General features: G+C 42.2%; 1 protein-coding gene across 5 annotated transcripts in view; it reads right to left on the minus strand.

Moving 5' to 3' along the window:
* Positions 1-271: 271 nt before the first annotated feature.
* l3mbtl3 (L3MBTL histone methyl-lysine binding protein 3) overlaps positions 272-27,690 on the minus strand; it is a 133,079-nt gene continuing 105,660 nt past the window's right edge. For 3 of the 5 annotated variants that reach the window (XM_055635630.1, XM_055635633.1, XM_055635632.1), the window contains exons 21-23: positions 22,748-22,911; positions 15,153-15,215; positions 272-3,255 (exon numbers count right to left, since the gene is read on the minus strand). In XM_055635630.1, the coding sequence (XP_055491605.1) occupies positions 3,112-3,255; positions 15,153-15,215; positions 22,748-22,911 (371 nt within the window). In that variant the 3' untranslated portion in view covers positions 272-3,111. The remainder of the gene's footprint in view (positions 3,256-15,152; positions 15,216-22,747; positions 22,912-27,690) is intronic. The other 2 variants (XM_055635631.1, XM_055635634.1) reach the window with 2 other exon arrangements.

The following is a 27,690-nucleotide window of genomic DNA, read 5'->3' on the forward strand; positions in this document are numbered from 1 at the left end:
ACGTCCTGAAATGCAACACCTTACACTTCTCTATTAAATTCCATCAACCATTCCTCAGCCCACCTGGTCAATCAATCCAGATCCTGCTGCAATCTTTCACAACCATCTTCATTATCTGCAAACCACCCACTTTTGTATCATCAGCAAACTTGCTAATCTTGCCCTGTATGTCCTCTTCCAAATTATTGATGTATTTGACTGCAGCTTCTAGGATGTGCCTGGACTCAGTAGCAAGGCTCAGGGCCGCATGGGAGGTCAAAAGGTCCCTACATCTGATTGCCAGTATGTTCCGCACTGCTGTGTTGCAGTGCATAGGTGCAAGTTTGGAAAATGCTGATTGTAGTCAAAAATGGTATCTGGAGCAGTATCTTCATGTTAAATGAGCATCCATCAAAACAAAATACCATTGCATTATTACAGTAGAGCAAATGTGACAATACCGGCAAATTCAGGGCATAATGGGTATTGGAGCATCTCTGTAAGCTGACAATGGCATTGTACAATCAGACACACAATTAACAACATTCAAATGTTCTTTATTTGTTTCAGTAAAAGGATAGCACACAGTTTCCCCACATAGGATTAAAGGATAATATGAATGAAATCTGCTATGAAGTAATTTATCTGCCATAAAACTTACTGTGCTGTAGTGCAAAGGCTTTAAACGGTACCATTTGAGTTAGCTAATGTTGCCAATTTTTTGCATTGATTATTTCTCACAGCAAACCTTCAGGCTTCAAAGAATAATGGAACATCTGTTTAAGGATGAGTGAACTGTCCATCTTAATTTTCTCACAGTGGTTGCTATCATGGCAATGACTCTGTTTGCTAAAATTAGCTACTTTAAATTTTTCAGACCCAAAATAACAGATCAGATTCTCAATTTGAAAACAAAAACGGCAGCATGCAATTGATACAGTACTGTTTCTGCTTTGAAGATAATATTAAAAGAAAGTGACTGCAAACAGGAAATGCTGGAAATACTCAGCAGGTCAGCCTGCAGCCACATAGCAAGAAATTGAGTTAATGTTTCAATTGTAACTTCTCATTAATCGAGTTAATGTTTCAGTTAATATTTAAACATAATTTAAGGCCAGAACTAAGGCCATTGACCTGAAGCATTAAGTCTGTATCTGAGTATCTCTCCACTGATACTGCCTAAACCTGCATTTCTAGTATTTTCTATTTGGATTTCAGATTTCCAGCATCTGCAGCCTTTGGTGAACCAAACATCCAAATATTTAGCCCAGTTATGACACCCAGCATCTCTTCAGAATGCTTGTCCAAAGTGCAGCAATGTCTGAAGGAGAAATCTCCAGCCAAATGTCAGGATTGAAGGCATTATATTTGGTGGCTACTGCAAACTCTGTTCCTTTGCCACTAGATTGCATCCCAATTCCTGGTATCCATCTGAAACAGAACCAGGCAGTTTACAACCTTAGTGTCATACCTGACCATGTACACATTTCCATCTCTAAAAGTCTACTCTTTTTCCAGTTCATCTTCAGCTAAATCACTTAACCCTTTGTTGCCTCTAGATTTCACAAATCCAGTGAGTTTTGGCTAACCTCTTGGTGTCTGTATAAACCAGAGGATGTTGAAAACAGCCGCCCATGTACTAATCTAGACAGTTCTATGCACACTTATGCTGGCTTCCAAATTCACATTGCCTCCATTTAAAAAAAAATCTCATCCTTGCTTGCACACCCCTCTGATTTACAACCCTCTCAACTTGGCCTCTTGATAATTCTTAAATCAACCCCCCCCCTCCCCCCACACACACAGTTAATGGTGTCTTCAACAGCACACAAACACCTAAATTCCCACCCAGAGCCTCTGTGCCCCACAACTTTTGTTTGGAAAAAATCTTCTTAAAAGTGAACTTAGCTTATCCATCTGCTCAAATATTGTGTGACTTGGTGTTACTATTATATGGCAATAGTCCTCTGATGCCTTCTGACATTACTAACTTAAAGGCACAATATTAAATTTTTTTGTTGATGTATTGCAACGTTCAGCAGCAGACCTCCCATTATTAACAACTCAACTAAACTCAACTCTTCCAATTAAAACTATTATTGCACAAATGTTCAACTTGTGATTATAATTTAAATTACATTAGAGCTAGGTTAATTACTTTTGATCTGAAAAATGTATTTTATTTGCAAATTCAGGAGTGGTGACTTCAAAGGATTGTCAAGATATGGAAGGGATGGTTCATTTTTATTTGAAGGTTTAGAATTGTTTAAAAGAGATGCATACTTACTGGGAAGGTCGATTTAGTAATCCAATATTCAATTCAATGATAGAATATTAGTAATTGTTTTGACCAGGGCATGTGCCTGATGCTCCAAATTCAGTAAGTGCCCAATGTGCAGAGGATCTATTTCAGAGTTTACTAATGCAAGTTTGTCACAACATTGTTTGACTTTACCTGCAGTTCATTCATCCTTTAATTTATGCAATTTACATAAAATGGTTATTGTATCAAACATTAACACAATACTGAATAAACAAAAAAAAAGTTTTAATTAAAGCTGAGAAAGTCAATTGCGTTTGTCGTAATTAAAACTTCCTGAAAACTTTGCATATTAAATTAAGATACATACAATCAAAGAGTTAAATTAAATTCAGCTATGCTCACTTTTGAAAATATATATCCTTATGTATATTTCATTACTTTGGTAAATGAAATGTTACATTATCAGATATTTCTGTGATTTATCAAACAATTCTATACACAACCAAATCATTCCACCGCAAATAAAAGTTAAAAAAAGAACACAATTAATCCATTTTAGTGTCTGATACATTAAATGTCCAGTTCTTGGAAGAAACCCTTCAGCCATATTTAAATATACAATTCAAAGGTCAATCACTTGGGCAGGTATTTGCATAATTAAGTCCTGAGGAAATGGATGGGAGATGAGCTCAATTTCTAGAACTGCTGAACATACAAACACTCTAAATGAGTCTGCTGAATCAACAGTAAATATTCCAGTAGTACTGTTTTGGAAGTCCATTCTAATATAGAGTTCTTGTGCTTTGAATTAAAGATGAGGTTTAATTGAGAAACAGGTGATCGACAGCTGTGGTGCTGTTCCTTCAGTTTCAAAGCTCATTTTGTCCATTTTCCTCTGCAGTTTTGAACATGAGGATCGAGTTGTAGATTTTCAGAGCAGGTCCTAGTTTAATGCTCATTATCTTCACAATATCTGTCTGAGTCAGTAGTAGAAATGCTTCTCCATCAATTTGCTGAAGACAAAAAATTATAAAATGTTCAGTGCAATGAATTATTTTACAATACTTGTGATTCATATCTAGTGAGCTGTAATTTTCAAGATGACAATGATCTCTGGGTTACAAATCTTTTAATCATTTATTGCAATATTTAAAATATCTTATCGTCAAAATGTTCTTTAAATATACTTTTAAGTTATAGCCTCTACACAGGATTCAAATTATAGCGCTGAAATGGTGTTAATGTCGGAAACACAATGCTCTTGCTCTAATATTACATTATCATGCTATTTATTAAATACCACCTCCTCTTCCATGTTGTGTACTTACCTTAACTGAGCCAAACCACAAGGGAATATGTTTTTTAATTCATCCACTGCATTTTTAGATTTGTGTTTCTCTTCATGATCCCTACAGCTTTATATGGGGAAGCCTGCTGATTTACTTTCCCCATGCTGCCAAAAGAACAGCTGAGAAAACAATCATTATCCAGCTTTCCCGCTCTTTGGAAAACACTAAGGCACCTCCTTTGCATTCCCCCCATGACCCATCTGTGAATAGATACTCAACTTGTCATAAAATGCTGCCATAAACCAATAATCTATTAAACTATGGCCAGCAGACCTACAGTCAGGAACATCTGCTCCAGCTGAGCTTCACCCAACTCCAATCTTGCATAAATGTAAGTATTCATTGCACCTTATAGCACTGGCCACTAATTAACTATTTATTTTGCAGTCCAAGAGAAAGAAAACTAGAGTTGAACTGATGTAATTATTCATCAATTCATGGTAGCAACTAAAATTACCTCATCATTTGACTGAAACATGAAACAAATCTTCCAGAGAATGAGATTGTGTAAGCGATTCCTACTTATGACATTGCAAAGGTAATAAACAATTAGAAGATAAGTATAGGAAGCTGATTTTGATTTTGTACGATTATGTAAAGTGAATAGAAGTGATTTTGATCAAGACATGCAAACCAGGTTGGAGAGATAAGAGACTGCAGGTGCTGGAATCTGCTGCGACTAATCACCAGGTTGGTAATTGGCTGTCATCTATCTAACAATGTACACTAAAATGATCAGGTCTATATAAATTAATGACGAATAAGTTACATATTTGCAAATCATGCACAAATTTTTATTTAACAATCTATTCAAAACAGACATGTCCATTATGATGTTTATCAGAGTCAATCCATTAACCTGACATGCTTCTGTTCTTTTTCTTTGTGGAAATTAAATGTAGCTAAAATATTTAGCTCATCCCCTAAAGATCCACTAGATAAAAGGCCATAATTCCAGAATGAGAATTACTAAAAGGTAATTGATATTTATTAATGCAATTATAGGCAATCATAAATTCATTGCGACTAGACTTTTTGAATTTTACATTTGCATTCCCAAGCATTATTCCTCAAGTCTGTTTTGTTTTGAAAAAATTCTTGAAAATTACTCCAAGACTTTGGTACATGTTTCCCAGTGTATATTCATATCCATGATATCTGAGAGGAAGAGGCACAACAGCAAAATCAGGTTTATACAGTACAACAGATGATCCAGTTCCCCTTCAGGCATTTCTTGAAAATCATTTGGAAGCTCTGGTTCACGACAAAACTGCAGGGAGAGCTGTGCTCTATTCTGTAGGGACTTGTGCAAACTATTAAAGACAAGGCATCATTTACTCAGTCATTACTGCACTCATTTTCTGACCTCAGCAAAAAGCGACTGTTGCAAGACCGTCATTTTGCTGTCTTTTCTTGCACAAGGCAAGTTAAATGTTCCCTGACCACAGGGGATGCTCAGATTTGACATTTCTACTGGAGCAAAACAAACAAGCCTGCTAGTTATTCATTTTTAAATCTGTTCACTGGATTTCCACGAGTGCTTAAAACAATAGATTGCATTTGCCTGGCCCAACAAGTCTATCAGCACATACCATTTAGTCAACAAAAAAGAAAATCCATTCCCTAATGTCCAATTACTGTGCAATAACAGGCATAGATTGTTTGCACATCACTGCTCCACATGCATGAGGAATGTCATGACTTATTCATCCTCTGACAACCATTTCTCCATCCTTCCAGAATCAAGACCAGGACACAAGCTGGTATCTGTGCCATTTTCTATTGCCACGTTTGATAACACCATTGCGAAAACAAAAACAACCAGTGAAATGGATGAATGCTGAGAGTGCTTATATATCAACACTTTAGTTTGAACTGAACAGACAACCCTGTTGGACAAAAGATTCAAATCAAAAGGACTTTTACATCCACTGTATTGTTTCTCAAACTGGATGCATGATAGCGTTTTCAGGGAAGAAGGATAACGGCGAATCTAAAGGTGGCAATGCACCTTGCCCAAAGATTCAATATGGTCCATCCAATGTTGCGACAAGCCCTTCTCGTTAGGAATGGAACAGTCAGTTGAGGTAGGGGTGAGCCATGTCTCAGTAAGACAAGAGCACACACCACTCCCTCAGTTCTGTAAGATAGGTGTGTCAAGCTTTCAGTTCATCCAGGTTGTTCTCAATAACCTGTTTAATTGCTGCGTGGGGAGGGAATGTCAGGGAGACTTGAAACCACACTGTTTCTGTCTCTGCTGCACATTTGCTGGGCAGGCCTTGCCATTGGGGCCCACACTCGATCAGGTCGGGTTGGTTCCTCAATGTCAGGGCCCTGGCTCAATGGAGTGGTCGAGTCTGCGGTTCCTCCACCTTGGGGCTTGATTGTCCAGTCAGGTCGGCCGAGCTCCTGCTCCCCAGAACTGGAATATCTTACAGTGAAGTGTTGTCCCAACTACCTGCTGTGGAAATTCACTTTGGCTATCCTGACAGCAGACTACATCCTATCCCAGGTCAATGCGAAGCTTATACTTGAGGAACTACACACTGTCACCAACAGTATCAAAACTAAGTACCCCGAGACCCTGTTCATAAAGGCCAGGGAGTTCAATCAGGCCAACATCAAGAGCATTTTGCCAATATACAATGCATTCAGAGAGTATTCAGACCCCTTCACTTTTTTCCACATTTTGGTACATTACAGCCTTATTTTAAAAAAGGATTAAATTCTTTTTTTTTATCATCAATCTACACACAATACCCCATAATAAAAGTGAAAACAGGCGTTTGGAAATTTTTGCAAAGTAATTAAAAATAAATCTTAGATATCACATTTACATAAGTATTCAGACCCTTTACTCAGTACTTTGTTGAGGCACCTTTGGCAGCGATTACAGCCTCAAGTCTTCTTGGGTTTGATGCTTCAAGCTTGGCACACGTGTATTTGGGTAATTTTTCCCATTTTTCTCTGCAGACCCTCTCAAGCTCTGCCAGGTTGGATGGGGAGCATTGATGCACAACTATTTTCAGGTCCCTCCAGAGATGTGCGATCGGATTCAAGTCCGGGCTTTAGCTGGGCCACTCAAGGACATTCACAGACTCAGGGGCGGAAAATCCGGGGGGGCCACGTCCCCCCCATGTTTTGAGAGGTGGGGGACATCCCCCCCTAAGTTTTTGTGATCCCGATTTTAAAATCTCCATTTTTAGCGCTGGGTTGAGCCTCCGAAGCCTCGCGTGTGTGTGTGAGCATGCGCGCGTGGCCGCCAAAAAACTGTGTCCCCCATCCCCTCCATGTTTTGATAGTGAGTTCCGCTCTTGCACAGACTTGTCACAAAGCCATTCCTGCGTTGTCTTGGCTGTGTGCTTCGGGTTGTTGTCCTTTTGGAAGGTGACCCTCCGCCCCAGTCTGAGGTCCAGAACGCTCTGGAGCAGGTTTTCATAAAGGGTCTCTCTGTACTTTGCTCCATTCATCTTTCCCTCGATCCTGACCAGTCTCCCAGTTCCTGCCGGTGAAAACCATCCCCACAGCATGATGCTGCCACCACCATGCTTCACTGTAGGTATGGGATTGGCCAGGTGATGAGAGGTGCCTGGTTTCCTCCAGATGTGACGCTTGGCATTCAGGCCAAAGAGTTCAGTCTTGGTTTCATCAGACCAGAGAATCTTGTTTCTCATGCCTTTTGGCAAACTCCAAGTGGGCTGTCATGTGCCTTTTACTGAGGAGTGACTTCCGTCCGGCCACTCTACCATAAAGGCCTGATTGGTGGTGTGCTGCAGATATAGTCCTTCTGGAAGGTTTTCCCATCTCCACAGAGGAATTCTGGAGCTCTGTCAGAGTGACCATCGGGTTCTTGGTCATCTCCCTGACCAAGGCCCTTCTCCCCAGATTGCTCAGTTTGGCCGGGTGGCCAGGTCTATGAAGAGACCTGGTGGTTCCAAAGTTCTTCCATTTAAGAATGACGGAGGTCACTGTTCTCGTCGGGACCTGCAATGCTGCAGAAATTGTTTTATACCCTTCCCCAGATCTGTGTCTCGACACAATCCTGTCTCGGAGGTCCACAGACAATTCCTTCATCTTCATGGCTTGATTTTTGCTCTGACATGCACTGTCAACTGTGAGACCTTACATAGACAGGTGTGTGCCTTTCCAAATCATGTCCAGTCAATTTAATTTACCAATCAAGTTGTAGAAACAACTCAAGGATAATCAATGGAAACAGGATGAACCTAAGCTTAATTTTGAGTGTCATAGCAAAGGGTCTGAATACTTATGTAAATGTGACATTTCAGTTATTTATTTTTAATTACATTGCACAAATTTCTAAACACCTGTTTTCGCTTCTCCATTCTGGGGTAATGTGTGTAGGCAATAGGTGCAGGAGTAGGCCATTCAGCCTTTCAAGCCAGCACAGCCATTCAATGTGATCATGGCTGATCATCCACAATCAGTACCCCGTTCCTGCCTTCTCTCCTTATCCGTTAACTCCGCTATCCATAAGAGCTTTATCTCTCTTGAAAGCATCCAGAGAACCAGCCTCCACCACCCTCTGAGGCAGAGAATTCGACACACTCAACTCTGTGTGAAAAAGTGTTTCCTCATCTCCGTTCTAAATGGCTTACCACTTATTCTTAAACTATGGCCCCTGGTTCTGGACTCCCCCAACATTGGGAACATGTTTCCTGCCTCTAGCGTGTCCAGACCCTTAATAATCTTATATGTTTCAATAAGATTTCCCCATTCATCCTTATAAATTCAAGAGTATACAAGCCCAGCTGCTCCAATCTATCAACATACGACAGACCCACCATCCCGGGAGTTAACCTTGTGAACCTACGCTGCGCTCCCTCAATAGCAAGAATATCTTTCCCCAAGTGCTGATCGGAAGAAACAGATGGCACTCTTTGCAAAAGCTTTGAGTTGGTGGTGGACTGGTAAGTGTTCAAGAAAACTGCAGTTAACCTAGGTAAATATTCTACTGCTGTCACAGACTTCATCAGCAAGCATGTAGAGGACTGTGCACCAAAGAAAATGATGTGTTCCTTAACTGAAATCATGGATGAACCACAAGGTCCACTTCCACGTTAAAGTCTGCAGCATACAAGTCTAACGATCCTGTGTGGTACAAGAAATCAGTCATTAAGGATGCCGAGGGATTTCTGGACCAAGCTAGAGGCCCAAGACAATAACACGCACACCTGTAGACTGCAGCAAGGGTTGCACTTTAAACGGGCTACATAGCAAAGGCTGGTAGCCCGTTGCAACTGAATGCATTCTAAACCCGCTTTAAACAGGAGGACGTGGTATAGAGGCACAGTGCTGTCAGTTCGGGTGCTCCTGCATCAACAGTTAGTGACAGATGCGAGATCGGCTTTCCTGAGAGTGAATCTGCGAAAAGCAATCGGTTCGGACAAAGTCCTTGGCTGCGTCCTCAGGACCTATGTGGAGCAGCTGGCAGAGGTATTTATAGATGTTATTAACCTCTCACTACTCTATTCTGAGGTTCCCACCTGTATCAAGATGACCACTGTCATCCTGACACCAAAGTAAGGGAGTGTGCCTTAATAACTATCGTCCAGATGTTCTGCCATGTAGCCCAGTCCATCACACAGATCAAACTTTCCACCATTGACCCTATGTACACTGCACACTACCTCAGAAAAACAGCCGCATAATCAAAGACGTCCCAGTCATCCAACCCAGTCATTCCTCCTTGTATCCTACTCCCATCTGGCAGAAGGTAGAGAATCCTGAAGGTATGAACCACCAGACTCAGGATCAGCTTCTTCCCCTCTTATCAGGCATCCAAACAGTCCATTCCTAAGTGTTTATGTCTAGTATGTGATGTGTGGATAGCATGGAAAAACTAAGCTTTTCACTGTACCTTGGAACACGTGACAATAATAAATCGAAACCTACTGTGATGATAGTTTATATCATTCAGAATATTTAATCATTAGGATCTAATTTCCCTAAATCTGCATAAAAAAATTAAAGATAGGTACTTGAAATCAATATTAAACTTAGTTTGCGAAAATCCAAACAATGTCACTTGTGGAAATACTTTTTTTGACCTTCAGAGTTTAATGTGTAAGAAGATGAAACTTCTGGCAGTGCCATAAATTGGAAAACGTGCTTCCATCTTACAGAACTGCAAGAATTAGTGCACGTTACTGATTCATATTCACTGGCCTCACTAAAATGAATTTCAGCCCCCTTGATATAAAAGCATCAATTAAAGTCACAGCACAGTTAAGATCAGAGGTAGATGCTTTTATGAATACCTGGGTTACATTTGACTACAATCAGATACTAGGCAGTATCGCAAAGCTCTTGAACACATTATACAAAGTGAATTGTTTGGGAGTTCCCACCATCTGTAGTTATCAAAATGGTAGCTATGAAGACATGTTGGGGCTTTTGGCCTTCATCAGTTTTTCAAATGGTAAATTCCAAATCCCCATCCGCTTATTCGTCTTTGTGCAAAAAAAAGTTCTCAATTCTCCACAAACCAATTCATTTGTATCTACTTCCCCCAGCTTTAACATTGTTACCAAGGGAAATGGCTTCCAGTTCAGTCTGTCTAGACCAAAGATTATAGAGGAGCAAGATAGACCACTACTACGAAATCCAATGGGCTGACGTGTAGTACGGATCAGAACGTCACTCACTTCCGCCATTTTAGGAATAAGTCCCCGATCTCCGTACTGCCTCTCACAGTTTAATCCACGTCAGTCCATAGGATTTTGCAGTTTATCTTATTCTCTTAGCCTTCATTGTTAGACTATTATTATCTTTGTTTATATTAAATAAGGTGCTCCTTTAAAAAAATAAAAAAATAAAAAGGGAAACTATAATCTTTGGTCTTGACCTCTCAGAATTAAAGGGACCAATTAAATCTCCTTTCATTTTTTACTTTTAGTTTAGTTTATCAGTGTACAGCCAAAATATTTTTGTTTGCATGCTATCCCATCAAAGAAAAGACTATACATGATTACAATATCATTTTTCCCTCATTTCCTATGGTCTCTTTTTGTAACATTAACTTTCCAGCTCTAAAGACTACTTTGTATATTTCCTCTGCACCGTCAGGCTGGTAATTTTTTCCTGTGGTGTGGTAACCAAAATTGCACACAGCATTCAAACTTAGTTTAGTATAGAGATGCAGCTCGGAAACAGGCCCTTTGGCCCACCAAGTCCGCAACAACCAGTGATCCCCGCACATTAACACTACCCTTCACACACTAGGGAGAATTTTACATTTATACAAGGTCAATTAACCTACAAACTTGTGTATCTTTGGAGTTCGTGACAAAACTGAAGATTTCCGAGAAAACCCACACAGGTCACGGGGAGAAAGTACAAACTCCATACAGACAGCGCCCATGGTCAGGATAGAACCCAGATCTCTGGCAGTGTAAGGCAGTAAGTAGCTCTACTGTTATGCCACCATGCCACCCTAAATCTGTAATCTAATTACTATTTAATGCAAGCTACTATTGGTCATTGTCTCACCTAATAAACATTATTTTCAAGGATTTGTGGATATGTGCAGCAAAATCCCTCTATTTCGTGATCTCTCAGCAACCTACTCTTTTGTTCCTCTGCCTTGTTTGACCTTACCAAATGCATTGACCTACACTTCCTCAGATGGAATGCAGTTTGCCTTTTTTTTCCAGAACCAGTTTTAAACGCATTGCACACTTTTATATTTAACATTTCACGCCTCAAGCATGAAACAGACTGTGTATCTCTGGTCATACAGAAGGTTAATTTTGATGGAGTAGTGAATTTATGCAATTAGCAAACTGCCTATTCCCTAATGGGATAGATATGCACAGTGTCGAATGAAACTAATTACACAGAAGAGAAGTTCGATGTCACAATATTTGACAAGACAATAGCACATTATCTGGAATAGATCACTTAGAACAAAGTTAATTATTAGCTATCTATACATGTTGATAATTACAATATTTACTTATGAATTATAGACAAGGATCATTTGTTCTTTAAATGTTTAATCTTTATTGACCTTCACTTGAAGACTCGGGCATGGCCCGAGTTTACCCTGGCCACTACAAGCTAAATCATTGGGTGATTTATCACCACTGTACCATATTTAACCATTTTAGGTCTTACACAATGTTGAACATTTAAGATTATTGATAATTTAATTTGGGATTTCATGTTTATTTTTTAAATTAACATTAAAAATATTTTTTTTCCTTGCTTGGAAATTTATGAAATTAATATTTGTTGTATTATTTGGATTTGGTTTCAAATACATGTTCTGGAAAGATCAAATTGCTACACTATGGACAGGGCATTCAGGGTATTAAAATAACACATAGATCATGCAGGTGATTGTCAGATGTAATCTGTCAGAAAGTGGAGCTGAAGTCACAGGACAGCGGCATTGACTCCATGGAAAATTGCACATTGAACGATTACACCTTCTGTAAGCACACACTTCAGATCTTAGAGGATTCCACAGACTATGGTATCAACAAAGATGGAGCTCCATTAGTCTCATCCTAATAAAATTTAGAATTAAATTTTATCTTGACTCCTGTTTGTTTATGCCTTATTTATTTCTGCCCTGTTTTTCTATTATGTTCACTGATTAGCATCACACCCAAGTGGTGAAAAAACAGGTTGTCATTCAGAGACGTTCATTCATTTGAAAAAAAAACCAAGGGAACTAGCAAGTGGGTCATGATATTTACAGAGATGAAGCCTATTTGAGACGCACAGAGTTCCAGGAACTTCGAGGTGCCTATGCACACGTTGGCAATGCTTCACTTGAACAACTTTGAGCTTTGTCAACAGTCAGATTCAGAAGTTGGAGCTCATTGGGCAGGATAGCAGCATGGCAAGTTAGAATTGTCCACAAATGTCCAGAGATTCTATAGGTGGCGGGTGGTGAGTATGCATGTGGGGGAGAGGGGTTGGTTGACAGAAATTGGGGGGGGGGGGGGTTAGAGTAGGGTCATATTTCTCTTTCCAGTTCCACTGATGTAATTTAATTGCTCTGGACCCTGGGGAGGGGTTATGGTACTTAAAACTACCACTCCAACACCTCCCGAGGCAAAGTGGCATTGTTCCTTCAGATCTCAGTGGGGCTCTCCAACCTCATTATTAAATATGTAAGTCTAGCACTCATTACTGTTGTTAAATCACCTGGCCCATCACTGTAGAGTAGTTTAGTCTACCAAATCTTAACCCGCCTCCATTAAAACTATAAGTGGGCATGCTCGGGACTGATAGCGAAAGAGTTTCAGATCTTAAAAATACTATACTGGATTAGGGTCAAATTTCATAGTGCATTGAAGCGACTTATCAAGTGGTAAGGTTTGAAGATAAGGGAGTTGAAGTGAGAAAAAAAAAATCTTCATACAAAGATTGTAAATCTTCAACTGCTCAGATTAAATTTATTCATCATTATTCAATGTTTTGGGACCCAAGGAAAGGAATATGTGGAATGGGCAGGGAAAATGGACATGAAATATAGTATCAATGGTGATTGTAATGAAAGATAGAGTAGGCCTGAGAGGCTAAATCAAGGTCCTTGGCCAACCTAGGGTCCTGTTTTAAGTTCTTAAATACCATTGCTTTCTTGACCAGGAGCAAATTGTGCACTGGCAGACTGCACTGCTGATAGTTACACAGATTGGGCACAAATTGATGCCCCCCCCCACACCACACACATTCTTGGTCACTGTACTGTATATGTGTTTCATTTTTTCCCCCCGATGTTTATCAAGTGAAATTTTTATATTATGCCGACAATGTTTGTTTAGGGTCAGAGGTCAAATACGTCTGGTCACGCGTGAGACCTCACACGGAAGCATTTTTTTCATAACTCAGTTTTATTTTACAAACTGTGAATTTAAAAAAGCTAGAATGTTCATATCTTTAGCAGACATTCATTATAGTTTTGTAGACAATTAGAAAGATAGAAAAATAGCAGTGAATAAGATTAATCTCTTACAATAATTGTTTAATGTATTACTTTATGTGATGCCATCACTTTCCAAAGAATGGCTTGCTGGACTAACTCATTAGTTAAGGCAACATCTCTGGAGAACATAGATAAGTGATGTTTCGGGTTGAGATCCTTCTTTAGACTGATTGTTAGCATTATGCACTCTCACTAGAATTTATCAGCCCCAATGTTTTAATCTACATGGCACTCCTTTTGTTATAACAGTGTTTCCTCTAATCCACTGTGAGTAACTCTAAGAGGTTTGCTAAATGTTTAAACATGTTGGCGTGCTATTTTTAAAACAAAGAGAATACCATCAACAGAAAATAATATGTAACAGAAATCACACCACGTGCATGACTATTTTATGATCTGCTCATAAAATAAACAAGAGATGTCAAAGAAAGAATTTGTGACAATCCAAAACTTGAAGGTCAGAGATGCTACATTATCATTCCCACAATGATTCTGTTTCATACTAGAAAAAGACCCAATGAGATGGCATGATCTTGATGGAGGAATACATTTTGTCTCATTGTTATAAGAAATCATCAAATTTTAATCAGAAGCAGCAACAAAATTCCTCAATCAAAACAGACACGTTTCAAAAGAATTAATGCATCTAAAAATGAAGCTATGACATTCGTTGTTATTCAATAATTAAGTATTCAAAATTATATGGTAATTTAGAAAAGACTTTCTAAATCACTTTTTACTACTTACATGTAACAAATGGTCTGTGTCACCTTAAAAATGAATTAGATTAAGTGACCTATGCTTTCATTTTGAGTTTAGAGCTTATTTTAATATTTTATATAAATGAACATGTTCCTCCCAATTACATAATGAATAATGTGTACGAAAGAACTTCAGATGCTGGTTTAAATCAAAGGTAGACACAAAATGCTGGAGTAACTCAGCGGGTGAGTCAGCATCTCTGGTGAGAAGGAATGAGTGACGTTTCGGGTCAAGACCCTTATTCAGACTGATGTCAGGGGAGGGGGGCAGGGCAAAGAAAGAATGTAGGCAGAGACATAATGAATAATCTTTGTTCTTCAATATTTTCAAGAGTTTGCATGATAAATATTCAAGATATTTCAAATACAATGATTCACTCCGTTCACATTGTCGTACAGCACTAGCCTTACGAAGCACAAGAAAAAGCATCAATTATGATGATTTTAGTCCCGTTCACACATATTGCCTGCTAACTAGATATTTGGTGGATACAGATCAGAATTACAGAATGTGCAGGAAGGAATTGCAGATAGACACAAAATGCTGGAGTAACTCAGCGGGACAGGCAGCATCTCTGGAGAGAAAGAATGGATGTTGTTTTGGGTCGAGACAAAACGTCACCCATTCCTTCTCTCCGGAGATGCTGCCTGTCCTGCTGAATTAATCCAGCTTTTTGTGACCATATAGAATTACAGAATGAACTGAAAATAATGATACGTTGCCTAATTCAGTCTGATTATTTGTGGCATTCTTTTCTGCACAAAAAGGGGTAGTAGATATCAATTTTTATATATACTTTCTTTGAGGCATTTACCATCTATTATTATCTCAATCTTACCTCATGCTTAAAAGCTTTGGCTTGTTCTTCACAACCTGGCAAACTCAGTATAAATTCAGATACCTACAAATATTACCAGAAACAATAATAAATCATTATATAACAAACAGCACACACAGAACAGTAACCATTGACATATTTAGAATAATCAATATTTACCATTAACATTTAACAGTAATAGGCCTTTCTCATGGGGCGACTTGACGCAAGATGTAACCCGAGTGAAGTGGTCGTGGTCTAGCACGATATCACACGATATAACGGGGGGTAGATAAAGAGTTCCCACGGTACTCGGCATTTCTGTTATTTGTGCGAGTGACTTGTCCGTCTCTCGAGCTTTCCCGTTAAATCTTGAATGAACATTGTAACTGTCAAGTGTAATTAAATCATCATGTGGCATGATGTCACTTTTTTTTTCACACACTATAAATATCCTCCCTTGGTTGAATTGGCTCATTTGGAGACATGCCTGTACTAATGCCGTGACTTTACTGCAGGAAGATGCCACATTACTTAGGAGAGAGGGGGAGAGAGACAGAGAGAGAGGCACAGAGGCAGTGTGATGTACTTCGGGGTGACTGGCGGAAGAGTAAGAGCGCACATGACCTTGGTCTATCGGTGTGTGTAGGAGCGAAGAGAGACCAAGCAGAATACATCGGTCTTATTGTTTGTGGGGGGAGAAAGAGAGAGGTGGGGGAGGGGGAGAAAGAGAGAGGGGGGGGGGGGGGAAAGGGGGGAGAGAGAGGGGAGAGAGAAATGAGGGGAAACGTATATACACACACAAAGCAGAGTTTTACTGTGTATGTGGGAGACACAGAGCACAGTACCTCGGCCTTACTCCGTGTGGGAGAGAAAGAGACGTACACTCACAGAGGCAGAGTCTCTCAGCCTGTGTGAGAGGGAGGGAGGGAGAGAGAGAGAGGCACACACAAGGTGGATGTGAAATCTCACCTGCCTGTTTCAGTGACAGACACCCGCCGCCAGTAAATGAAGACACCCCCATCTGTCTCCCCCTCCTCCCCCCCTCCTCTCCCTCGATACCCCCACCTTTCCCTCCCAACTCCAGTCCCGTCCCGACCCCCTGTGAAACTGAAGGGAGCAACAATTAACTGCTGCCTGCCTGCCTGCTGAGTTAAAGAGTTCCCACGGTAGTAAGACGATGTTAGTTGCGCCCAAGTTTAATTTTCTAACGTGTGTTTCAGAGTAAAGAGTCAGCACAGAAGCCTTGATAATCAAAAACTGTCTGAATCAGCAAGTTAGACACAAAATGCTGGAGTAACTCAGCGGGCCAAGCAGCATCTCTGGAGAAAAGGAATAGATTCCATTTTTCGTCGGGACCCTTCTTCGGGATGATTCTAGGGGGGAACTGGAAGCAAGAAAAGACCGGGACAAATCAGGGCCAACAACAGATGACCTCAGCAGGGTATTTTGAAGAGGGGTCCCGACCCGAAATGTCGCCTAACCCTTTCCTCCAGAGATGCTGCCTGACCCACTGAGTCACTCCAGCACCTAATGTCTATATTTGGTTCCCTGATAGGCCAATTGTTGGCTAGGGATAGTGTGATCCCAAGAGGAAACCATCGTTGCAAACCTTGGACTGGTTAACCGACATTTACTGCAGGGGGAGAGGGGGGGGGGGGCAGGAGGGGGTGGGGGGGGGAGAGAGAGAGAGTGTAAATTACCTAAAATTAAATAATTCAATGTTCATAGTGAACACAGACACAAAATGTTGGAGTAACTCAATGGGTCAGGCAACATCTCTGGAGAAAATGAACAGGTGGCGTTTGTGTCTATCTTCGGTAAAAAACAGCATCCGCAGTTCCTTCCTGCACAATGGATCTCAGTGTCAAGTCTCTGACTCCCTTTGGTAGGCCATTCGGCCCACAGCCCGCCCAGCGATGACTAACCCATGTCACAGGGGGATGGTGTGAAGGCGGAGTTAGACAGAGCTTGATTAATGTTATGGTTGGGGAATGGGCCATAATATGGCCAGGGAAACGCTGTTATTCGTGACGCCCCCTCCGCCCTTTCCCAGCTGTTCTCAATCGCACCCCTGGCCACACAAAAATTTATACTTCAAGAAGGAATACACGGAACATTTAAACTCAGAACGCTTCTAACAGAGTGAGCCATGTGAGCACTTTGATCATTCTCCCTGTATTTGCATTTGACAAAATAGTCGGAAAAAAATGTTTAAAAGTGTTCATACCTTTTCCTATGCCTAATTGGCCCTTACCTCTGCGAAAATAGTCTGATATTCGTAGGTGAAATGTCACCAACAATAATTGATATTATTAATTGACTAATAATTGACTTTATTAGCGGAAAGATGCAATTCTGATCTAATATTATAAGTGCCTCTGTCTTTGGAAGCAACGCCAGCAATTTATTAAATCTGACTACATGCGGCACAGTGGTAGAGTTGCTGCCTCACAGCCCCTGAGACCGGGGTTCGATCCTGACCATGGGTGGACCGGTTTCCTCTCACACTCCAGAGATTACAGGTTTGTAAGTTAATCGGCTTCGGTAACATTGTAAAATTGTCCCTGGAGTGTATAAGAATAGGTGGTCGGCGCGGACTCGGTGGGCCGAAGGGTCTGTTTACACGCTATATCTCTAAAATCTGAAGTTAGTTAATGTCTAAAGGAACTGCAGATGCTGGTTAATACGCACAAAAGGACACAAGATGTTGGTGTAACTCAGCAGGTAAGTCAGATCTGGGAAGAAAAACATAAAAAGCTGGAGTAAGTCAGCGTGTCAGGCAGCATCTCTGGAGAAAAAGAATAGGTGGCGATTCGAATCGGAACCCTTCTTCAGACATCCTAATCGGAATTGAGTCTGAAGATGTGTCTCGTCCCGAAACACCACCTATTTTTCTCCAGAGATGCTGCTTGACTCGCTGAGTTACTCCAGCTTTTTGTGTCTGCCTCATTTTAAACCAGCACGTGCAGTTCACTCCTTTACACGGGTCTCTGGAGAACATTGATTGGTAGCGTTCCGGACCCTGCTTCGGAAAGGCATCGATCGCTGGTCGGCGAGGACTCCGAGCTGTATCTCTCAAAGAAGTACAAACTAGCCAGAAAAAGCAGCATACCGGAGGACTGGGAGAAATTCAGAGACCAGCAGAGGAGGACGAAGGGCTTAATTAGAAAAGGAAAAATGGATTATGAAAGAAAACTGGCAGTGAACATAAAAACTGACTGCAAAAGCTTTTATAGATATGTGAAAAGAAAGAGATTAGTTAAAACAAATGTAGGTCCCTTGCAGTCAGAAACAGGTGAGTTGATCATGGGGAACCAGGATATGGCGGACCAATTGAATAACTACTTTGGTTCCGTCTTCACTAAGGAAGACATAAATGATCTGCCGGAAATAGCAGGGGCCCGCGGGTCAAAGGAGGTGGAGGAATTGAGTGAAATCCAGGTTAGTCGGGAAGTGGTGTTGGGTAAATTGAATGGATTAAAGGCTGATAAATCCCCAGGGCCAGATAGGCTGCATCCCAGAGTACTTAAGGAAGTAGCTCCAGAAATAATGGATGCATTAGTAATAATCTTTCAAAACTCTTTAGATTCTGGAGTAGTTCCTGAGGATTGGCGGGTAGCAAACATAACCCCACTTTTTAAGAAGGGAGGGAGAGAGAAAACGGAGAATTACAGACCAGTTAGCTTAACATCGGTAGTGGGGAAACTGCTAGAGTCAGTTATTAAAGATGGGATAGCAGCACATTTAGAAAATGGTGAAATCATTGGACAAAGTCAGCATGGATTTACGAAAGGTAAATCATGTCTGACGAATCTTATAGAATTTTTCGAGGATGTAACTAGTAGCGTGGATAGGGGAGAACCAGTGGATGTGGTGTATCTGGACTTCCAGAAGGCTTTCGACAAGGTCCCACATAAGAGATTAGTATACAAACATAAAGCACATGGCATTGGGGGTTCAGTATTGATGTGGATAGAGAACTGGCTGGCAAACAGGAAGCAAAGAGTAGGAGTAAACGGGTCCTTTTCACAATGGCAGGCAGTGACTAGTGGGGTACCACAAGGCTCAGTACTGGGACCCCAGCTATTTACAATATATATTAATGATCTGGATGAGGGAATTGAAGGCAATATCTCCAAGTTTGCGGATGACACTAAGCTGGGGGGCAGTGTTAGGTGTGAGGAGGATGCTACGAGACTGCAAGGTGACTTGGATAGGCTGGGTGAGTGGGCAAATGTTTGGCAGATGCAGTTTAATGTGGATAAATGTGAGGTTATCCATTTTGGTGGCAAAAACGGGAAAGCAGATTATTATCTAAACGGTGGCCGATTGGGAAAGGGGGAGATGCAGCGAGACCTGGGTGTCATGGTACACCAGTCATTGAAGGTAGGCATGCAGGTGCAGCAGGCAGTAAAGAAAGCGAATGGCATGTTGGCTTTCATAGCAAGAGGATTTGAGTATAGGAGCAGGGAGGTTCTACTGCAGTTGTATAGGGTCTTGGTGAGACCACACCTGGAGTATTGCGTGCAGTTTTGGTCTCCAAATCTGAGGAAGGACATTATTGCCATAGAGGGAGTGCAGAGAAGGTTCACCAGACTGATTCCTGGGATGTCAGGACTATCTTATGAAGAAAGACTGGATAGACTTGGTTTATACTCTCTAGAGTTTAGGAGATTGAGAGGGGATCTTATAGAAACTTACAAAATTCTTAAGGGGTTGGACAGGCTAGATGCAGGAAGATTGTTCCCGATGTTGGGGAAGTCCAGGACAAGGGGTCACAGCTTAAGGATAAGAGGGAAATCCTTTAAAACCGAGATGAGGAGAACTTTTTTCACACAGAGAGTGGTGAATCTCTGGAACTCTCTGCCACAGAGGGTAGTTGAGCCCAGTTCATTGGCTATATTTAAGAGGGAGTTAGATGTGGCCCTTGTGGCCAAGGGGATCAGAGGGTATGGAGAGAAGGCAGGTACGGGATACTGAGTTGGATGATCAGCCATGATCATATTAAATGGCGGTGCAGGCTCGAAGGGCCGAATGGCCTACTCCTGCACCTAATTTCTATGTTTCTATGTTTCTAAGTACATGTGAAAAATTTCTCACGGACCATAAAAATGTGGGACCTTTCAGTAAAGCCCCTTTTAAAGATTATAGTTATTTTCTTGAATCTCATTAACATAACTCATGAATAAGTTGATGTCCATATGCGGATGCAAATCTTTATTTTTTAAATTCAATCCCACAGAAGACAATTTTTACTCATCTTCCATCCCCTCTGTCCAGTTTCTGGGTTCACCGTTCGCAGGAGTTCCCACGGTACACGCAAGAGTCAGTACGGATATCGCACTGGCCACTACGTGCATATAATGTTGCAATGTTCAGCCACAAGTGTACAAGTCACTCTTGGAGAAATTCAAGCTTGTTTGAATTTTCTCCCGAGTCACCAAGTTACACGAGTACCTGCCGTTAGTGCCACGATGGTCCACGAATGCCGTACAGTTATCGCAAGAGGTTCCCACGATGTTCAACTCTGGTTAACTCTTGCGTCAAGTCGCCCCGTGAGAAAGGGGTTTAAAGCTCCTCTCCCTGCTGATTGTGCATCAGGTCCCTAGTAATGATTCACAGGCTGAAGGCAGAAGCGCCATTAGTCTTATTGTTGATTACTGCTAATCAACTCATCTGTCACTAAAAAGTGTGGCCTTCCTCGTGTTCAATTTGTTTTAGATGTTTTAGAATTTAAAAATCTAAAGTTTCTGTAGTTAAGAAAAAAAAAATCCCTTTCCTCTCTTGCTCTTTTAGCACTGTCACGTTTTTCATCTCTTTTTGTAGCTAATTTCAACTGAATTCACACAATCTGTTTTACATTCAACATATATTCCCATCTTCATGATCATTCCATGTACCTTTATTATTATTGATGTTCCCTTTGACTCCGCTAAATTACTCGACAAGTTAATTTCTACACTGCAATCACAACAGATTTATTTCAGTCAATACTCTGCAACTGAGGGAGAAAGTGTGATTTGTTTCCATGGAATTGATGGCTGACCATTGCATTCAGAGCAACATTTGACTACCATCCATTGATCAGGCATCTGACCCTTATCCAAGGTTACTGTACCATTTGATAATAAATAACTGACTGCATTACTATTAATCTGAGAGCTAACATGAGCCAAAGAGTTTCTTAACTCAAAATCAAATGTACGAAATGGCAGCTGCCTAGAAATTAGTCCCATCTTCACTCGTTTTAGCCTTGCAGGAAAATTCGCACCTATAATAAGTTTTGAACATTAATGTGTATATTTTGTTGTGAAATCTCCCTATTTGGAAATTGGATTGAACATTAAAATATTTTGAAAACTTTGTTCTTTGCATTAGTTTACTAAGGTGCAATTTATCTTGTATATATTTAGAATTGTTTGTGGAAAATTGTGGATAATGGAGGTGGGCTGTTCTAAGGCAAGAGAGACCCAAGGTTTCAGAATGGGCGAGGGGTCAGAGTTATACAGCACTGAAAAGCCCTTTCAGTCCACTTTATCCAATTTGACATACTGAGCATATGTTTGACATACATCTGCCTGCAGCAGGCCCATAGTCCTCAATCCTTCCTATTCATATAACTAGCCAACTTTCTTTTAAAAGTCATAATTGTATCCACTTTCTCTGCCAGCTCATTCCCGATATAGTCTTCGCTCCAAGTGAAAAGGCTGCCCTTCGTCCCTCTTAAATAACTCCCTTTTCACCTTTTGCCCTTGTCCTCTTTTAGAATCCTCTACCTTGGGGAAAAGACTGAGTGTTCACTTTATTCATGTCCCTCATGGTCTTATGTACCTCAATAAGGTCACCCCTGAGCCCCTCCACAGAAAAAAACACACAGCCTAACCAACCTCTCGCTATAACTCAAGCCTGCGAGTCCAGGTATCATCTTGGTGAATCTTAATTCATTTAATTCAACTTAATGACTTCCTTCCTATACTTGGACAACCAGAACTGCACACATTACTCCATGTGGGGCATTTCTTGTCTTGCTAGCCAACGAAAGACATTAAAAAAAAAAATCAACATCTTGTTTTCAGTCTTTTCTCGCAACACACCTCTTTGGAAATGTTCATTAATGCTGCAGGAAACTGGGAATTAGATGCACATACTAGGATTGCGCGCATGTTACCATGCCATTTGAGAGGCCATCATTAGTGCATGGTATCTGAAGTCAGAAAATCTCATTAAAATGCTTTGCAATTTTAATGGTTTGGATGGTTCCTACTGGTGATATTAATATTCTGCCTTCAATTCTGCGATAATATTGAGGTTATATTCCTTTCCTGATTTTTTTTAATTGTTATGCCGTGTTGGCAAATTAGGTTGATTTAAATAAGGATACATTCGAAGCTTGTTATTAATGTTTCCTTCAAGGCATACCTCTCCCATCGTTCAAACCTGATAACCCATGAAGTTGCTTAGTGCTAAAACGGGGACTTATAAATGTAATAAAAATTACAATTCCCAAATCACAGTGGAAGTAACTGAATCATCAATGCAACTTATTTGCTGCAATACATTTAACATGAAAATAACATACTATAATGTAATTAAAAAAGTTACTTCCGATTTACCTCATCAATTGTCCACTTTGCTACTTTTCTGGCAGTGATGCCAGCAACTCCGGGTAATAGTTTGCTGTGTTGTTCCCAGCAGAGAGGTGGACTGGGCACTGGGCACGCGGAGGACATAAACACTGACTGGTGCAATGCTTGCTGCAGGCTGAAATCATCATTTTCTGTAGAGAGTACATTTTATGTTACAGATTCACTTTAAAAATACCAGCAAATATTAGATGAGCAATTTCCTTAATTATGCATTTCAAAATAAAGTAGAACCAATGATCTCTCACAAAATTAAAGTCAATTTATGTTTTAACCACAAAATGTAAATTTGGAAACAACTCAACTTTATATAGTCATACTTAAATACCTAATATAACTTTGTTCTTAAACACACCTAGTTTATGCTCGACAAGCCTTACTGATTTTTATTAAAGAGATTACTTGACGGGGGAATGCATCTGAAAGTCACTTGGAAGGAATTCCAGAAGGTATTTGCTATTGAGGATGAGAGAGTGCAGGAGCCTGGCCTTTCACCGGACAGCTTGTTGCTGTCAGGGGTATCGGGACCCTCCCTCGGCATTGATCCTGGGGGTGGTGTAATGCCGGAGGAGGGGGAGAGTGATGGTGCGGCTTGTGCAGTGGGGTGAGTGAGTTTTCAGTGAGCTGTAGTCCTTCGAACTCTGACTATGACGTTGTGCAGAGGAGGATGCCTGCCGCTCCAGGTGTGTGTGGGTTGGCAGAGTGCCCAAAGTCCAGGGCTGTGTCTCAAACAGTCGTCATCTGTGATATTCGGGACTTTCTAACAACAAGCAGGAATGCCAGGACTAAAATTGAAGCGGTGCGGAGGCGGTGGTCAGATCTGTCGGGATTTATTAAGACTCGAGATTATCCTTGGCAGCAATGATAGTGATCTGCCAGTGTCTGAGAAGTGTCAGTTTGGGGACTTTTTGAAGTTCCTCAGGGAGAAAGTATCCGAGATTACGAGGAGTGTGAGGATCACAATCTAGTGTGTTTGCACATTCATAGTAGCGACACTAAATTTAAATGGTAGTAGAGCAAACTTTCGTAGATTTCAGCATCTATCAGTCCTCAGAGAGGGGAAATGTGCAGTACGTTTTCTGCAGGAGACGCATACTGTTGTTAGTGATGAACCCACCTGGCGACTGGAGTGGAAAGGGGGAGATGTACATGAGACACCTTAGCTCGAATTCGAGTGGGGTGACTTTTCTGTTGGCCCCGACTTTTCAGCCAGAGATCCTGAAGGTGCCGGAAGTTGTGCCATATCGTTTGCCCTATCTGGCCGTGAGCCTGGATGGCATGCCATTATATTTCATTAACGTGTACAGTTACAGTAACAGCACCAGCACGATGCAGGCCTGCCTACTTCAGGAGGTCTGCTCTGTTGAGCACTATTGATAGAGGAGAGTGTGTCTTCTGGGGGGGGGATTTCAATTGTACAAGACCGTTCTGGTACTCAGTGTGCCCCTGCTGTAGCGAAGAAGCTGAGAGGTTTGATTGAATCCTTTGAGCTGGTTGATGCATGGCGGAACCTCCACCCTGATTCCAATGCATTTTAGCGGAGATCTGAGAGGGGTGGTTCCCGCATTGATCGTATGTACATCTCCGGTGCGTTTGTCTCCCGTGTCTCAGCGGCCTCAATGCGGCTGGTGCCATGCTCGGACCACTGTCTGGTGCGTGTGGACTTTAATCCGGCGCGCACACGGGCTGGGTCTGAGTACTGACATTTCAATAACCGGCTGCTGGAGGTTTGGTGTTTCTGGAAGTCATTCAGTCGGTTTTGGGTGAAGTGGAGAGAGAGGCAGAGGTGCTTCTCTTCCCTTAGGCATTGGTGGGATGTGGAGAAAGCCTTCTCTTTTGTAAGGAATACACGTGGGGGTCGACCGGAAGGCGGGACTCAGCGGTCGAGAGGTTTGAGAGGGAGCTACTGGACGCAGAGTCTCGCCTGGGTCGGTTTGGTGATGACTCCTGTGAATGGGGAGAGTTTCAGGAGAAGGAAGCCTTGAGGAACATGCAACTTGAGCGGTCTCGAGGCGCTTACGTGAGGCCGCGGGTCCAGATGTTGCACGATCTGGACCGAGCTTCACCTTTCTTTTTCTCTCTGGAGAAAGGGCGGGGAGCCCGCAAGCAGCTCGTAGAGCTGCGCGTGGATGATGGCTCCTCTGTCACAGATCCAGAGAGGATCATTGCTTTAGTCCGGTCCTTTTATGGGTCCCTGTTCTCCGCAGATGGATTCAGCGGGGAGGCTCAGTGGGTCCTGTGGGAGGATATACCGACTGTAGATGGGGAGGTGTCCGATCTTCTTGATGACCCCTTATCATTAGAGGAGTTGACTCGTGCCCTGCACCAGCTCAGGAGGGGTAAGTCCCCCGGGCTGGTTGGGTTGACGGTAGAATTTGTTAGAGCTTCTGGGAATATATCCTGGGGGGGGCGATTACTTGAAGGTTCTGGGGGAGAGCCTGGTGACCGGGGAGATGCCTCTCTCATGGCGTAGGGCAGTTGTCGTCTTGCTGCCCAAGAAGGGCAAACTCCGTACATGTTGACAGAACATAGGAGAGAGACTGGCGGCCAGTCTCTCTCCTATGTACAGAGTATAATGTTTTTGCACGGGCGATGACAAATCGCCTGGGCTCCGTGCTGTCTCAACTGATTCATCCTGACCAGTCCTATACAGTCCCTGGCCGGTCCATTCAGGATAACATCCACCTGGTTAGGGACCTGATTCATCTAGCCCAGGGTACTGGTCAGTCAGCTGCTTTTCTGTCTCTTAATCAGGAGAAGGCTTTTGACAGGGTAGAGCATGAATACCTCTTCGGGACGTTGCAAGCGTTCGGATTTGGACATTTTGTGGCCTGGGTCCGGCTTTTGTAAACTGCAGTGGAGTGTCTTGTGAAGATTAATGGTGTGTTGTTGGCTCCCATTCATTTTGGGAGGGGGGTTCATCAGAGGTGCCCCATGTCTGGTCAGTTGTACTCGGTCTGTGTGGAGCCGTTCCTGTGTCTTCTTCGGAGGCGGTTGACAGGCCTGGCCCTACCTGGCTCAGGGGTGGAGGTGGTTCTTTCAGCGTATGTCGATGATGTACTCCTTACGTTCACTGATCCTGGTGACCTGCGGAGGATGCATGACTGCCAGAAGATTTTCTCGGCTGCATCATCTGCTAGGATTAACTGAAGTAAGTGTTCTGGATTTTTAGTGGGTCAGTGGCTGGTAGACTCCCTGCCGGAGGAGATGGCAATGTTTGCGTGGAGCACCACCCACCTCCTCTACCTGGGGGTGTACCCGAGTCCCACTGAGGATGCTTGGCCGGCAAACTGGCAGGAGTTGGAGATGAAAGTGGTTGCCCGGCTCGGGCGCTGGTCAGGCCTGCTTGGAGTTCTTTCTTTTCAGGGGAGGGTGCTGGTCATAAACCAGCTGGTGGCCTCCATGTTATGGTATCGGCTGGCTACTCTTGTCCCCCTCCCCCTCCCCCTCCTCCTCCTCCTCCTCCTCCTGTACCTTCTTCCCGATGGCAGTGGTGAAATGGTATGGATCTCTGATGATGTTGGCTGCCGTTTTAAGGCAGTGACTCCGATAAATCCCTTTGATGGTGGGGAGGTCAGAGTCGGTGATGGACTGGGCAGTGTTCACAACCTTTTGCTGTCTTTTCCGCCCCCGGATGTTCAAGTTGCTGAACCAGACAATGATGCAACCAGTCAATATGCTCTCTACTGTGCACCTATAGAAGTTCAAACTCTAGTGGCTCGAGGTTCTTGTTGCGGTAGGAGTTGTAACCAACCTCTCAAAGCATTTCATCACCACGGACGTTAGTGAAACTGGTCGATAGTCATTGAGGTACGTCACCTTACTTGTCTTGGGCACCGGTATTATTGATGCCCTCTTAAAGCAGGTGGGAACCTCAGACCTCAGTAGTGAGAGGTTAAAAATGTCCGTAAAAACTCCAGCCAGTTGGTCTGCACAGGTTTTGAGAACTCGACCGGGTATACCATCAAGTCCAGGTGCTTTCTGAGGGTTCACCCCCCTGAATGATCTTCTGACGTCGGCCTCTGTGACTGTGACTGTAATATCATCAGGGTATAAGGAGAAGGCGCATCAATGTTCTCCCTATCAAAGCGTGCGTAGAACGCATTGAGCTCATCAGGGACTGATGCTTCGCTGTTGCTTGAGCTGCCTCCTGATTTTGCCTTGCAGGAGGTGATGGCATTCAAACCCTGCCACAGTTATTGAACATCATCCGCCCCATCCTCCAGCTTTGATGGGAAGTCACTTTCGGCCATTTTGATGGCCTTGTCTAGGTCGTATGGACTTCTTATAGACCTCCGCGTCACCAGACCTGAATGCCCGGGATCTGGTTTTCAGAAGAATGCGGATCTCCTAGTTCATCCAAGGCATCTGGTTAGGAAACACTAGGAAGGTTTTTGTAGGAACACAGTCCTCCACACATTTCCTTATGAAGTCTGTAACTATTGTGGCAAATTCATTCAGATTTGTTGCCGAGTCCTTGAACTTTTTCACACAGAGAGTGGTGAATCTCTGGAATTCTCTGCCACAGAAGGTAGTCGAGGCCAGTTCATTGGCTATATTTAAGAGGGAGTTAGATGTGGCCTTTGTGGCTAAGGGGATCTGTGAGTATGGAGAGAAGGCAGGTACGGGATACTAAGATGGATGATCAGCCATGATCACATTGAATGGCGGTGCAGGCTAGAAGGGCCAAATGGCCTACTCCTGCACCTATTTTCTATTTATCTATGTTAACATTGCCCAGTCTACTCACTCCAAGCAGTCCTGTATTTGTTGTTTGGCTATCCATGTGTATAAACAGACTAATTTATCTATCCATGTATAAATAGACTAATTTACAATAAATTGTTGATATTCTGCGATGACTCATCTACATTAGAATTAGAGTTAAATGCAGATTCCGAGGTTATTTTCCT

This window comes from Leucoraja erinacea, chromosome 5, assembly GCF_028641065.1.
Source record: "Leucoraja erinacea ecotype New England chromosome 5, Leri_hhj_1, whole genome shotgun sequence".
Classification (NCBI taxonomy): domain Eukaryota; kingdom Metazoa; phylum Chordata; class Chondrichthyes; order Rajiformes; family Rajidae; genus Leucoraja; species Leucoraja erinaceus.